Genomic DNA, 16,704 nt, shown 5'->3' on the forward strand with positions numbered 1-16,704 from the left:
TAGTTGTTATTCTCTTTTATTTATTTATTTTCAAAGATACTATTTATTTATTTATTTGAGAGAGAATGAACGAGAGAGCAGAGCACAAGCTTGAGGAAGGGCAGAAGGAGAGGGAGGAGCAGACTCTGAGCAAGGAACGTAGTCACAGGATCATGACCTGAACTCAAAGGCAGACACTCAATTGACTGAGCCACCCAGGAGCCTCTTACCCTTTTTTAAAAGTATAGCTACTTGGGGAGCACCTGGGAGACTCCACTCTTGATTTCAGCTCAGGTCATGATCTCAGGGTCCTAAGATCGAGCCCTGCCTCAAGGCTCCACGCTCAGTGGGAAGTCTGCTTAAGATTCTCTCTCCCTCTCCCTTTTCCCCTCCCTACCCTGTACGCACACATACTCTCTCTCAAATAAGTAAATCTAAAACACAAGTATAGCTGTTTATGTAGGATAGAACAGTTAAGGAGATTTTTTTGTTTTTATGTTATAGCTTGAAAGTTGGACACCATTGAAATGGGAGTACTTTGGATTCTGTTTTATCTTTTTCAACTAGTGAGGTGTATAACTTTGAATAAATCATTTTATAATAATTAACTTTAGCTTCCTTTTCTGTAGAATGGGAAAAATATGTGCTTATTTAAGCATAGGTATATGATGAGATCTAGCAAGGTAGGTAAAAATTTATTCAAAAATATGTATCCTTTGTGTGTGTGTGTGTGTGTGTGTGCACACTGTTTATGAATGCAAATTACCACCAAATTTCATTTACATAGGGGTCTGTAATAAGATTATGGTGTGGGGAATTTTTAAAAAAATAGAATCAAGGTGCCCTAGGAGACTCAAAGTGTTTGCCCTCAGCTCAGGTCATGATATCAGGGTCCTGCAATTGAGCCCTACACTGGGCTCCTTGCTTATCAAAGAATCTTCTCCTTCTCCCTCTGCCCCTCCCACCTGACCATACACTCTCTCTGCTTTTCAAATAAATAAATAAAATCTTTAAAAAATAAAAATAAAAATAGAATCAAGCTCAGAGTCCTAAGAAAATAGCGCAGAAATCACGAAGAAACTCTAAAAAGCTTAAATTTCCACCATGGGGTTGAGGCTTCATCTTTTTTAGTTCCTGCTCATTGCCTATAGAGTACACTGTTCTCTTTAAAAAGCTCAAAGCCCATGTGTAAAATTCACCCCCCCCAGCTTTTGCCTTTCCTAAACAAAAAGTTACCTCTACTATCCTGCCTCTTTTGCCCCAAATATAGAATATGCCTTAAAGGAGAAGCAACAAGACTTAGTTAGCTTCAAGTCTTGACTTTACCAGTGGTGCACTGGGATACTAAGCAACTCCAACTCTTGGCCTCATTTTTTTTCATTTCTCAATTGGGTATAAATAATATATACCTCTATATGTCTATCATATAGAGTCATATGAAGCACAAAAGAGATAATGAAAATTTCTGAAAAAAATTCAAAGTCTGGAAATGTAAATTGTTATTACTACAACCTTATAATTATCACCAGAATGTGGTCAAGCTCTGGTTCCAGAAAGGCTAATCAGTATTAGTAAAATTACTTCATTTATCTGTACTTTCATTTACTTTTCTACAACTTTCTGTTTAATTTCTCCTAGAATTTATTTGTTATTTATTTGGTGTGTACAGATACTATTTCAGTTAGGTAAGATATTGTTACATGTCATTTTTAGTGGGGTTTATGGCTCAGGGAAATATTTGTTCATATGTTTATGGCCCCATCCTAATCTTTTATTAGCATAGAGTTTATTGAACATATACTATATACCTACTACCATACCAAGTGCTTTGTGAGGGTAAGACTTAGCAGAAGAAATTTAGAGACTAAGACATAATAAGAGCTTGCTGAACTGTATGGTTCAATGAGTTAATAGAAATGGCAGTTCAGAGAAGAAAGAACTCAAAGGAAATTTTTTTAAAATTTATTTTATTTTATTTATTTGACAGAGGGAGAGATCACAAGTAGGCAGAGAGAGAGGAAGGGAAGCAGGCTCCCCGCTGAGCAGAGAGCCCGATGCGGGACTCGATCCTAGGACCCTGAGATCATGACCTGAGCCGAAGGCAGCGGCCCAACTCACTGAGCCACCCAGGCGCCCCAGGAAATTATTTTTTTTGGGGCAGAGTATAACTAATTATATTTTTTATTGTGCCATAGTTTGTTTCCTGTTTTTATTTTTTAAAATTTCAGCACTTCAGAAAAGTAGGAATAATACAGTAAATATTTTGTAACCTTTGCCATAGAATCTAATTTGCCACATTTGCTTGATCTTCATATGTTTACATATGCACTTATCCCACTTTTTTTTTAACCACTTGATTTAGTTGCAGAGGCCATAACAGTACACTCCTGAATACTTCAACATGTATCTCCTAAAGACAAGATAATTTCCTTTTTAACTACATATAATCATCAAACTTTGGAAATTATATATTGACACAATATTCTTATAATCCATATCCAGGTTTCCCAATATAATTATGATGGAGTTGTTTTTGATCCCAGAAAGGTGTGTATATTTAGTTGTCTCTCTAGTCTCCATCTACAATAGTCTTTATTTGGTCTTTCATTACATTGTCATTTATTCAGAGTCTAGATCAGTGTTTGGCAAAATATGGCCCATGGGCTGACCCAACTGTTTCTATAAATAAAGTTTTTTTTTTTTAATAGCTATACTCCTGATGCACATACTGCCTATAGCTGCTTTTGCACTGCAGCTGCAGAGTTCTATAGTTGCAACAGAAGCTGTGTGGCCCATAAACCTAAAATGTTTACTATCTGACCTTAGAAGTTTGTTGATCCCTAATCTAGGCAGTTTGTTATGTATGACCCTCTTTTTGAGTTTGCTGATCATTTCCTTAATTATATTCAGGTTAAACATTTTTTGTTTTGTTTTAGCAACAGCGCTACTTTGGTATTGTTATATCCTTCTCAGTATACATCAGGAGGTATATGAGGTCAATTTGTCCTATTCTTTGCAATTTTAAGTCATGAGGGTGTTTTGTTATAAAGGATGACTTTATGAAAGAAATGATGTTTTAAATTAATCCGCAAGGATAGGGTAGTATTTGAATAGGTGGAGAGATTTTTCTAGTAAACATTGTCTATAGCCTTTTTCTGGTCCTGCTTTTATTAATCCTAAATTAGTATTTTTATCCATTCACATGGCTGGCATGATTGATAGCTCAACAACTTACTGATCTGTTGGTAGCAGTCAGAAATTTTATCTGTCTGAAAACCAGAACCCCAAAAGTATTGTGTTCCAGAAGCAAATCTTGGGAATGTATATAGATTCACTTACTTTTCTTTAAAAAAAAAAAAAAAAGTAGCTGAATAGATAATTTAAATGAAGTACTAGTTTATTTAGATACCATCATTTATGTCATCATGGAAGCATTAGTTGTGGAAATAAATTGATTGAAAAAAGTGAATGTTATAGTAATATATGTAATAATGTTGGCAATATTAGCAGATGGTCCGATATTGCTTCCATATGGTTCCTTTGTATTGTTAGTACAAAAAGCACAGCTTCCAACTGGATATCAAAACAAAGATGAACATATTTATGGAATTATTGTAGTATAATTGAATGCCATTCATAATAGTAGAATTAGATGTGCTGTTGAGGAAAGGATAAATGTCATAAGTATTCAAGGGCATCTTATTCCGCAAGTGAAGAATTCCATCAAAGAAATGATCTTTTAAAAAAGTCACAAGCAAAAATCTAAGAGCTAATGAGTTATTTAAAGGTAAAAATGAGGCCTTTTTATTTGTAAGTAAAGCCTTTTACTATGCTAGAAATCATTTTCTAATTTTTAAAGAGAATGAAACCTAGTCCAACATCATTGCTTTGTTATTGGATTATGGTAGCATTTGGGTTGTATTTAAGAACTTGAAAAACTATATATTTCAACTTCAGGTAAATTATCAGAATCAAGTTTCTGTTCTTACAAAGCAGAGGACTAGAACATGGTATCACTCCTTTTTTGAAGGATAGTTTTGCTGGATATAGAATGATACAGAATTCTTGCTTGGCTATATATTTTTTTTCCACATTTAAATGTCATCCTTTTACCTCTGACCTTCATTATTCTTAATGACAAGTCAGCTGTTAATCATGTATAATCAGTAGGTTAAATAGTGATTTTATGAAACCAAACTTATTCAACATTTATTTAATATTTATGGAGTATCTGGTGTGGCAGGCATTGTACTGTGAGGAAAGACAGACATTGTCAATCTCACAGTTTATGATGAATAGAGAAACCATGATTTGCCCCCCCCAAAAAAAAACTTCACATAATCATGTGTATAGTTACAAACTGTTAAGTGCCAGGAAGGAAGGTGAAGGGTATGTCTAATGGGAATGGGTGATAACAGAGACGTTCCTGAGAACTAATACTGGAGCTGCAAGCTGAGGATGACTAAAGGAGTGAAATGGGAGAAGGAATAGTATGGAACATTGCAAGGACTAAGGAAAGGAAACAGTGTGCAGCCAGAGCCTGGGGAAGGAAAGGATGGTACAGAAATGAAGCTGGAGAAGTAAGCAGGGAATTAAAATCCTCATTTTAAGAAATCTTCGTGTGTTATAATTGGGATTTATCAAAAATAACTTGGGAATAATTATATGACTAGGAGTTATTTTTAATACCAAATTTCTCTTTGTTATTCATAAAAAGTCATCATAGATAAATCTATGTCTACTTGTGCATTCTATTTCTATCTCTCTGTCTAATAAATAAATAAAATCTTTTTAAAAAACCACTGTAGGTTTTCATATTTTACTTTTATTATTCCCACACTTAATGCCTTTTACCGCTTTTTCTTTAATATATAATCAGTGACAGTGATGCAAAATTCACAAACTATTTTCCTTCTCTTACTGTTGCTCAAGAAAAACAAAGACAATATCATTTTGGGCATTGGAAGTTTATCAGGAATGAATGCTGCCTTATTTACTGTAGAAGTGCCATACCTATCTAAAACCTTCCACTGTTACTGTGTTTTTTTAGGAAGGAAGCAGTAAATTAAAATTCATGCATGATAACACTCAAAAAGCAACTAACCAACAAGTGAAGCTCTATTTATTTAAAAAAATAGTCTCTTTATTTACCATCTTGAGTCATTAAAATATTTGTATTATAATTTAGTTGTTTATTTTCATTGCAGGTGGAGGACTGTGACGCCAATTGGACATCCTCTACCTGGAACACGATTTATTGCTTTTAAAGTTCCTTTAAAGGGAGTATGTATATTATTTCCTCATCTATCTTATAAGGAGAATTGGGACTAATGTGATCCATGTTTACTTAATGTTATGCTTTTTTTTTTAATAAAAATATGTGAAATTTCCAGCAAATGTTTGACATTATGGAAGGAACAGTTAATTTTTTATACATGTAATTATCAGTTGTTCATGCTAGTGTAAGGGAGTAGTTTTGGGCTAATTTTTTAATAACGGCTTTATTGGTATGTAATTCACCTATTGATATTCACCTATTTAAAGTACACAGTGGTTTTTAATATGTTCATGGAGTTGGGCAGCTGTCACTACAAGTTTCAAACATTTTCTTCACCCTTACTTCCTCCCAAATGCATAGTAGCAGTCACTTCCCTTTCTCCCTCATTCCTACCCCCTGCCCCCTTGACAACCACTAGTCTCCTTTCTGTCTTCATAGATTTGACTGTTCTGGACATTTCCTGTGGATGGAATGATAATATCTGTGACTAGCTTCTTTAGCATAATGTTTTCAAGGCTTACCCATGTTAGTGTGTATCATACCTCATTTCTTTCTGTTGCCAAGTTGAATTAAATTTTTAAGGGTTCAACTTGCTTTATTGAAAGCATTTAACAAGATTAAATACCTTTTTGAGAGAAAATATCTTGAATCCTCATGTTATTTTTTTTTAAAGATTTTATTTATTTATTTGACAGACAGAAATCACAGGTAGGCAGAGAGGCAGGCAGAGAGAGAGGAGGAAGCAGGCTCCCCGCTGAGCAGAGAGCCCGATGTGGGACTCAATCCCAGGACCCTGGGATCATGACCTGAGCCGAAGGCAGAGGCTTTAACCCACTAAACCACCCAGGCACCCGCCATGTTATTTTTGCTTTTTATATTTTGATCTACTTAAAAGTTATAATCCAAAAATAAAGATGGTTAACTTTCGAGTAACCCCCCCCACGAAAAAATCAGCATTCCTTTACTAATTTGTGAAATCCTTTGCATAGAATTTCCTAAAAATATCAAAAGATACTTGAAACCCATGCCATATTTTACATGGCCTCAGATCTGTGGCAGCTTTAGTTTCTCCTACTTGCTCTGACATTCGGAATGTGTGAGCATACAGTTCAGAATGTTTTATACTGGCCTCCTAATTTAACTCAGTTTTTTCCCTTTCACAGGTCTTTTAGTTACTTTTTTAATATATTGAGAAGTAATTTTAAGTTACTTTATAAATATATTTAATATAATTAATACTTTAATACACATACCATAAAATTCACCTTTTTAGAGTATCTTAGTGGTTTTTAATATAGTCATAGAGTTGTGTAATCAATGACACTAATTTCAGATCATTTTCATCCCCTCAACAAGAAACCCTGTACTCATTAGTAGCCACTCCCCACTTCCCCTCCCCCGGCCCCTGGCAGCCATTAATCTCCTTTCTGTGTAGGTTTACCTGTTCTGGACATTTCATTTAATAGAATCATAAAGTCTGTCACCTTTTGTGACTAGCTAGTTTCATTTAGCATGTTTCAAGATTCATTCATGTAGCATACAGTTCATTTCTTTTTATTCCCAAGTTGAATTAATTTTTTAAACTTAAACTTTTTAAAACTTATTTATATTCGGCTTTGTAGTGCCTTATTTTAACTGATTTTTTTCTTATTAATCATATAATAAAAACATCAAATCTGTTATACCATCAGCACATGCCACTGAGAGCAATAACAAAAACACCAGAAGAATGCTGGTAACATCTGTAAATGTTGACCAAAACTAATTCTCACTCTACTTTATATAAATATGGAAACTAAGGACCTTCATATCTGGGAGAAAAGTGAACATTTAATCAAATGAGTCAGACTGGTATCATGAGCTGGATAAAAGTAAAAATTTCTGGGTTAAATTCTTAATTGCCATCTAGCCTTTGATGTTGGGCAAGTAATTTAACTTTTCAAAGCCTCAGTTCAAATGATAACTCTACTACAAAACTATTTTTCACTCATGGTTAATAACTTTATTTTAAACTGAATTTGGTGTAAGAAAACTCCAGTGGATCCAAGCAGGATAGTCCCTTTTTAAATTGTTCTGAGTCCTTGGTGACAAGGACATATATAAAATCACTGAAGCAGATGATGTAAATATGTTTAGGCTCTTCTCACAGCTCCAGTTCATTATGAGATTTGCCAGTGTTCTTAAAGCTATGGCAGTTTTCACTGATTCTTTTTGTCTTGTGTTTTTTCTCTTCCTTGTTTATTTTATGTTAGGTATATTTTATCTGTATTTCATAACCTTACTGTTCATTTTTCATTATAGGCAGTTAATCAGAGACTTACTCCAACCCAGAAGTTTACACCAAAAGATTTGATAAGTGCAATAAAAGCACTAAATGTGGAACTTGGATTAATTATCGATCTAACATATACCACAAGATATTATGAAGTTAAGGTAAAGTTACAAATGTGTTTTGTTATCATAGATACATCTTGAAATGGAAAAGATTTTTTAATATTGCATTTTAAAGAAAGCAACCCTATGGTTATTTTAATACAAATTTCAGAATTTCCCATGTGGAATTTATTAGAGATCTTCTTAATCCTTCACATAATCATATAGTACCTTTTTTTTCTAAAATCATGGATTAGGCAGAGAGGAAAAAAATGGAATATTTTTCTTCTAAGAGAACAAATATATAGAGTAAATTGAGTGTACATAGAAATAAAAAAGGAAAAGCACAAAAGGGAACAAGGAAACCGAGGGAAAGAGTAGCATGGTGGAAAGGAAAGCAACAGAAAAAAGATGAAAGAAAAACATGAGATACGTATTATTGTACAACTGTTTTTTGAACTTTTTTTTGCAGCAAAATCATTTCAATTAAATCTTGATCTAAAGCCTGTTATAAAAAGCAGATAAACAGGGAATTGTGCTGGCTGAAGCAGGAGATTAGGGTCCACTAGTCCTCATCATCCTCCAGTGCTCCCCTCCCTGTCCCAAGTTTTAGTGACATGACTTAGCTAAGGGCTGTGGAGAGCAAGAGAATTTTAAAACTTTGTTATAGAGGAAAATGACTTTTGAGCCTTGCTATTCGATTGGATTGGTGCCATCAAAGATGTCATCTGTCATTCCTGCCCTGATTAGGTGACATATAGTCTTTGATATCTTCAACATACATGTAACACACCATCATTTCTTTACTTCCATACCACTCCTTCCCAAAAATACAAATTCGCAATCTCTTCAGCTGCCCTGTTTCACCTGAAAGCACCATTACTGAGCCTACTGGGTTCAAATCATTTGAGTCCTCTGTCTTCAAACCCTGTAGATTTTTTCCTTCTAAAATGTGTCTCATTTTCTCCAGATCTTTTACCTTATTATTCAACAGCTAGACTTTTTTATATATATTTGACTAGTTGTGCCTAAACATAATTTTCATGCCCATTCCAGGTCCTTCCTAAAAAAAAAAAAAAATATCCGGTCTCTCTGCCCTCCCCACTATTTGAATGTATCACATCTAAACTCCTCTCTCTGTTTTTCAAGGCCCAATTTAATCTCACCCCCTTCTCATCAGGCTCTTCTCTGTTTCACAACAAACCATCTCTTCATTATCTCATGAACATTCTTGATTCTGCGTCTTAAGTCATTCCAGAAACTTGGAATTTTTTCCTCTCTCTCCCTGTCCAAAACTCTACCTATTCTTCAAGGCCTAACATTTACAGCTTCTGCTGGACTGTTATGCATATTTTTTTGGCATATAACTGTTCAAAGGTCATTATTCTTATTTTCCAAAACTATTACCTTCTCCTAGCATCTGACCATAAGCATTTATATTCATCATCTTGATATTCTTTAAATGAATATTGTTAGTTGATGAATTGATTTTACTTAATTGATGAATTGATTTTACTTAAATGATTAAATTAGCCCTTCCCTTTTTAGGGTCTCCACTTTATTTTTTTTTTTTAAGACTTTATTTATTTATTTGACAGAGAGAGATCACAAGTAGGCAGAGAGGCAGGCAGAGAGAGAGAGAGGAGGAAGCAGGCTCCTGCTGAGCAGAGAGCCCGATGCGGGACTCAATCCCAGGACCCTGAGATCATGACCCAAGCTGAAGGCAGTGGCCTAACCCACTGAGCCACCCGGGTACCCGGGTCTCCACTTTAGACTCCCTTGCAAACTTAAGAATGAGTCAGGAAAATATTAAAATAGACTTACTATATAACCTAAGCTGATATCTAGAATTGTAACACCAAGGATGGAGTTAACACTTTATCTTTTTTAAGATCTTTTATTTATTCATTTGAAAGAGAGAGCACATGCAGGGGGAGAAGCAGAGGGAGAGGAAGAAGCAGACTCCCCACTGAGCTGGGAGCCCAATGTGGGGCTCAATCCCAGGACCTGGAGATCATGAAGTGAGCCAAAGGCAGATGCCTAACTATCTGAGCCACCTAGGTGCCCCTGGAGTTAATACTTCAAGCTAGTATATTAGGTTGACACTGTGCCTGCTTCATCACTTGAATCCTTATCATTGGCCTCTAGGAATTAGGCTTATTTTATAGCCTCTTTTTATGTAGACTACAAAAGAGTTCCACACAAATAGGGGCACATAGATGGCTCAGTCCATTGAGCATCTGACTCTTGATTTAGATCTCAGGGTCATGAGCTTAAGCCCTATGTCAGGCTCCATGCTTAGCAGGGAGACTACTTGAGAGTCTCTTTCTCCCTCTGCCCCTGCCTCCACTTCTACACAATGCTCACTGTCTCTTTCTTTCTCTCTGAGAATAAATAAATAAAATCTTTAATAAAAAACAAAAGAGTTCTGCACAAATTGATCTGAAGTGTGCCTTCAGTATAACCATTGTACCTGATCTAAAAAATACTGAATGGTAAGTTTCATTAGGTTGAAGAATATGTTTTTTAATGACGTAATTGTTGCATTCTATTTTCCTTTGTTTCTAGGATTTACCTAAAAGCATTCATTATAAAAAACTTTATACTGTTGGACTCGAAGTCCCTGACAATGCTACTATTCTGCAGTTCAAAAAGTGGGTCAGAAAGTTCCTGTGGGAAAATGCAGAAAATGGTAATTAATAACCTTTACTGTAATCAAAATGTTTCTATTTAGTTAACAAATATTATTTTAATATTTAATCTAATTATTGTAGATCACTTAAAGATGATATACATATTTCACTTAAATACTTCTAGTTAAAAGGACATTATCAAAGATTTTATCAAAGATTTTCTTTAGGTTATAATCTATGCATGCCTCTCACTTAAAAAAAACTTGGCTTGAAGAAAGTAAAGCATACAGAAAAGGTACATTGAGGGATGATTCTTTGCTTTACAGATGGATTTCCTACAGCATTTCTTAAATGCTGACAGCCCAGGACAGACAAAAATATAACTCAGTATTTTAAAATTGACTTAGAAATAACTTTTGAAAGAATATGTAGCATCGGGACGCTAAGGTGGCTAGTCATTAAATGTCTGCCTTCAGCTCAGGTTAAGATCTCAGCGTTCTAGGATCAAGTCCCGTATCAGACTCCTTGCCCAGTGGCAAGCCTGCTTCTCCCTCTCCTGTTCCCCCTGCTTCTGTTCTCTCTCCCACTGTGTCTCTCTCTGTCAAATAAATAAATAAATAACCTTAAAAAAAATATGTAGCATAAAGGAAGGTACATCTTAGTCTTTTTGATGTATAGTTTGGCTTCATACAGAAAAGAAAGATAAAGTCTTATGTAAACCTTTTAACTCCATGAATGTATTTTGGAGGATAAATAAATTTAATAATAAATAATAGAATTATAAGTAACAGAATAATAAATTTATTCTATAAATAGAAGTCTATATAAACATGTGAACAAGAATATTCACTGATATGTTTAAAATATTGTTATCTTGGAAGGACCCTAAAGGATCACGAAACATGAAGTTGATTAAATTATAGCATTTACATACATATGGAATAATAGGCAGTTTTTAAAAACCAAGTAAAAGAGAAGGATTCAGTGATTTGGCAAAATGCTTGTGAGGTATTTTTATATGACAGTGTCACTACATAATTATATTTATAAATAATAAATATGAGTAAACACTCAGATAAACATCACAGTGTTAATAGTGATATCTGATTGTGATTTTTGTCTTCATATTTGTACTTGCTATGTTTTAGGTGTTGTTTTTTATAATGGACATGTATTTTATAGTTTTAAAAGGCTGCTTTAAAAAACGAAGTGTTATCCAGGTGTTCTTAATGCTTAGTGGTCAAGGACTTACCTTTACCTCTGGTAGAGGCTTCCCTTAGACTGGAAGACCTCAGAGGTGATCTGAGGTGATCTGACCACATGAGCATCTTCACTCTAGTGATTTCCTGTTTGGGTTATAAGAGCTACTAAACTTAAAATTTGTAAACTAGACTATACCTAGGACTAGTCCCAGTGGCTAATAAATACTGCTTATGGATAGCATGTCTATAGAATAGATTTCTCTGATGACATCTACACTCTTCAGATTTCTCGTTCTCTTACTCTCACAAGATCTAATGATCTCTGGACGCCTTCCTTTCTCTCCCTGCCTATTAGTCTTCCAGGGTTTTTTGTTATGGCTCTTACCCTCCCTGCCCCACTGGTTGACAAAATCGATTCTGTTTTCCCTTTTAGTTTTCTTAACTTCTCTCTTCTCATTGTCCTTTTCCTGTACCTGAGCTAAGTAATTACAATAAAAATCAATTTTCCTTTACTTTCCTGCATCAGTCTCCTGAATTAAACAATTTTTTTATACCCAGAAATATAAAAAGGACAAGGAACCCATTTTGGGGGTAAATGAACAGAAAGAAAAGGATGAGATTGGTACTGCCTGCCTAGTTTCGTGGACTTAGGGAAGAATTTCAGGTGACAAGGCCGACTTCTTGGAAAGTGGCTTATTTCTGATGTATTGCTAATGGCTCCTCTTTAACCAACTGTTCAGTTAGAGTCTGAGAAGTAGAATTGGTTTCATGGTTTTAGGGTGATTGCAGTGGTTACAATGTCAGCTTCCCACAGCAGCCTTATTCTGAATCTACTGGTTTTACTTTTTATTGTATCTGTCCCAGGAAATCAAAAAATAGCTTCATAAGCTTATTTTCCCCCAAAGACTAGGCAGAGGGAAGAGGGGCTAATTGCTGTTAGTTAAACTGTTTATTTTAGGAAAACAGACTTAGTGAATCATAACATTGTTCCTACTAGATACTACTGAGCAGAATAAAGTTACGTTTTAGTCTATGATACCAAAAGTTTGTGATGCATTGGGTACTAGAACATGGATATGATCTTAAGTTCTTGATTTTAAAAACCAAGTGGAGAAAAAAAATCTGTAAAAAGACAACTTCCTATATAGACTTAAAAGATACTATTACATAACAAAAATTCAACTGAGTAAATTAAAGATCAAATTGGTTTTATTCAGTGATTCATGAAATGGGCAGCATCCCATCTAGCAAATAAAAAGGAGCTCCATCCAGAAAAGAAAAGATTTTTAAAGGCAGAGAGGAAATTATTGATAAAGAACACATTGTTTTAGGTTAAGGCCACCCTCCTATGGGGAACGCAAAGGGTCTATTAGATTATCTCCTTGTGCTGCCCAGGAAATTCCAAGTTGGCTGGTTAAAAGTCACATTTCTGGGAGAAGCTGAAGCTACACTTAGGTTAGGTATTAAGTCTTTGTGGGTTTTAGTTAAGTGATTCCAGCTTGGGCTTGCTCTCTCCTTGTTAACAACACATATCCCTTTTTTATCTTTATTCCAAAAGTTAGTCACTAGCAGATCTTTAAGAAATACTTTCTAAATTCTAATGCAAAAATACTCATTCCTAGTTTAATCCAACAGTCCTCCTTCTCTTCTCTTGCATGTTAGAGAGAATACCTCCACAGTGTTATCTGGGTGCCACTGTGGGTTGTTGGTTAAGAGTTTCAGTTGGGTTCTTACTGCTGGTTGGCATTCCTCTCCCTATCCCCAACCAATTCACTCATCTGCTTCCGAATCTTGCCTACAACACATTCCTTCCTCAGCTCATATAGCATAGCTCCCCACTTCTCAAGAAAAACAGAGGTCTCTTTCTTACTTTCACCTGTATCCATACTCGCATATTCTTCCTTTCTTCTGCTTTCCTAAGAGAAGCAGACCAGACCTCTACCTCTCCTCCAGTCCTGCCTTCTTCAGGACATTTTCTTTATTTATTCTCAACTCTGTAATACCAACATATAAACAAGCATGGGTCTCTCCTATGTCTTAAAATAATCCTCTCTTTTCCCTCTTGCAACCTTAATTCTTTCTTTCATGCTCTGTTTCATGCTCTCAGCCCTCCTCTGCTGATTACACTTTTGGAAGAGTTGTCCCTGTTCATTGTGCCCATTCCATTACAGTTCACTAAAGAGATTCTTACTGACCACCCATAATCTGATTTCTACAGCTCTCTAATTACAGTTCAATTGAAAGATTGTAGAAATTCAAAGAATAGTTTTCTATCCCTATCTTGCTTAAATTTCTTTAAGCTTAACCTCTGCTGTTCATTCCTTCCTTAAAATTTTACTTTTGGCTTCTATGATATTGTTTTCCTCAATTTTTTCCTACCTAAGTGTTTTTCAGTTTTCTAGCTCATATTTTTTTTAAGTTTTCTTTTCTTTACTAATAATCCCCCTCCCCTGCTTCCTCTCTGCCTTTTGTCCTGCTCAAATCCTTGATGCCTACTCTTCTTAAGAATCTGTCCTGCTTTTGGCAACTGCAAAGCTGGGGAGATCCTGGATGTCAGATCTCATTGTCCTCCCAGTCCTTCCACTCCTTCCCTAATCCCCTCAAAACAATGGTTTGGTTAAAAAAAAAAAAAAAGTCTTTTCACTTCACTTTGTCTCATCTTTTCCTATTTTTAACTTTGGCCCCCTAAATCTGTATCTCTAGCACAAACCTTTCTCCTGAACTCCATGTCAGTGTTCAGGGTTCATCTGGCACCAATAAACTGAACACATCAAAAACTGAACTCTTAGTCTTCCTTCTCCTGCCCCTACTTCCCCAGATCTACTCTTGCCCTCTCTGATCTGGGTTATTTTGATGGTCTCCTGCATAGATTTCTTGTCTCTCTTTCCACCAGTCATTCCTCCAGACTTCCACAAATTTATCTGTCTAAAATGCGTATCTGGGGCACATGGGTGGCTCGGTTAAGCAACTGCCTTCAGCTAAGGTCATGATCTTGAGGTCCTGGGATTGAGGCCCGCATTGGGTTCCCTGCTCATGCGGCAGCCTGCTTCTCCCTCTTCCTCTGCAGCCTTCCTTCCTGTGATCTTTCTCTCTGTGTCTCTCTCAAATGAATAAATAAAAGAAATAAAATAAAATGCACATCTGATTATGTCATTTTCTTGCTTAAAATCCTTCAGTGGTATCCCATCTAATAAGCACCAGATTCCTTAACATGATGCTTCATTACCTGATTCTTGGCATCCTTTCTAAAAACCTCTTTTTTATATAATTTTATTTATTTTTTCAGTAATTGCTGCACAGCATGGGGCTCATGCTCATGACCCCGAAATCAAGAGTTGCACACTTTTCTGACTGAGTCAGTCAGGTGCCCCTCTAAAAGCCTCTTATATTTGTTTCCCATATGTCTCACATGTCTGTTTCCCACACAAGTGCTATCTGTCCTCCTAGTGTTTGTACACTCAACTCCTTTATTGAAATGTTTTCCATCTTGTTCTTGGTGAACTTCCTCTCATTTCTCAGGATTATCTCAGTGTTTCTTTCAAACTACCTCTGAAACCTCTGTCCCAGTGCAAATTTAAGGGCTCTTTCTTATATACTCACATAACACGTTGGTATGCATTCATCATGTATTATGGCAAATGCTTTGTTTACTTATGGCTCTTCCCATACTAGACTCCGAACTCATTGAGGTGCCAGATAGATAAAGCTGGAATTACCTGAGCTATCATTGCTCAAATGAAAACCTCACCCTTGTGTATGTGTGTGTCTGTGTGTGTATAAAGCCACATGGAGATGTTTGAAAAAAATATGTACGTATTGAGAAAAATATTTCAGATAATGATCATTCTTCATATAAAAAGGCCATACATAAATCAGTTCTGTTATTTTTACAAAAATGAATTCCATTTCATTCAGACCACAAAAGAATGAAAATAGGTTTCTAAAATTTCTTACCATAAATTGATTTTAAATATGTTCACCCCCCAAATTTATAGTATTTGAAAATAATTTGAAGACTTGGATATGTGGGTACCAGTTGAAAATTCAGTGCCAGTTGAAAAAAATGTCCTAACAAACACTAAATGAATGCTTCCTGAATCTTTCTTCACACATGGTCCTGAAGAAAGGTGCCAAATCAGCTCTTTTGAGAAGTTCTGGCAATTGGCAGGCTAGGAAAGGTGAATGAATACAAGTAAAGAGAAAACATCTAGAGCATGAATCTTACTGAAAAATTTCCTCAGAATTGATACCCAGAAGATGAATATGGCTCTCAACATCCATCTTCTCTAAGGAAGTACTCAAACTTTAACCTCACTATAGGGAAATTTTTTAAGCTAGGTCATTTCCACCATGCAAAAAAAGGTTCCTGACCCATCCACAAAGATAAGTAGATTCCTCTTGCTTCTAATTCCTCAACTGTGGTTTTAAATAATGTGCCTTAAAGGAGAAATGTTGTCATAGGTGTTTATATTAACCAGAAAGTATTAGTACATTTCACTGAATGCAGAGGCAATTAAGATCAAAGAAGTAAGTTTAAAATTATTTCTTTCTGAATAATGTTTGAAGCGTGTTATTAATGATCATGACACAAACTTTGTCCTTCGTATGGTCATCCTTAAAAATTCACCTTTTGATACAGTAGGGTCAGCATAGACAGCCTGTTTTCTTTTCTGTATCTTTGATAGTGTCCTTTTAACATACTAGATTTAAATTTAATGACTAAGAATTCTAGTGGTAGAATTTTTATAAAAATTATAAATTACTTATAAAACATGTCATACTTTTCTCATTTTAAATTTTTTCATACTTTTTAATATTTCTTCACATTTTATAGATAAACTCATTGGAGTTCATTGTACCAATGGAATTAACAGAACAGGATACCTTATATGTAGGTAAGAATGATAGAGGTGCTAAATTTTCAAGTCTGTCTTCTTGAGAAGAAAATTTTAAAGTTCAGCCTTACCTATATTGTAAAATTAAAATGATATTTTTAATTCAGGTACCTTATCGATGTTGAAGGCTGGGATCCAGATACAGCAATTCAAGGTATTTTTAGAAAGTTTAGCTAAAAGCAAGGACCAATGTTATGAAAATATCTAGTGCCATTTAGATGAATTAAAATATAGAAAATAATGATTTATTTCTTTTTTATTTAGTTATTGCCTTTCTGTTAATACCTTTTCAACTTAATACATTTTTAACTAGATTTTTCATATAGCCATTTATTTTTAAAAAT

The 16,704-nt window shown here is 35.1% G+C and overlaps 1 protein-coding gene across 2 annotated transcripts in view; it reads left to right on the forward strand.

The window, feature by feature from the left end:
• The window catches only part of LOC101683238, a 47,402-nt gene that overhangs the window by 12,294 nt on the left and 18,404 nt on the right, over positions 1-16,704 (forward strand). For both annotated transcript variants that reach the window (XM_004749610.3, XM_004749611.3), the window contains exons 2-6: positions 5,187-5,262; positions 7,559-7,690; positions 10,199-10,322; positions 16,300-16,360; positions 16,468-16,514. In XM_004749610.3, coding sequence (XP_004749667.1) covers positions 5,187-5,262; positions 7,559-7,690; positions 10,199-10,322; positions 16,300-16,360; positions 16,468-16,514 — 440 coding nt within the window. The remainder of the gene's footprint in view (positions 1-5,186; positions 5,263-7,558; positions 7,691-10,198; positions 10,323-16,299; positions 16,361-16,467; positions 16,515-16,704) is intronic.

Source organism: Mustela putorius, unplaced genomic scaffold (genome assembly GCF_011764305.1).
Source record: "Mustela putorius furo isolate JIRA1106 unplaced genomic scaffold, ASM1176430v1.1 tig00003909_pilon_pilon_pilon, whole genome shotgun sequence".
NCBI lineage: Eukaryota > Metazoa > Chordata > Mammalia > Carnivora > Mustelidae > Mustela > Mustela putorius.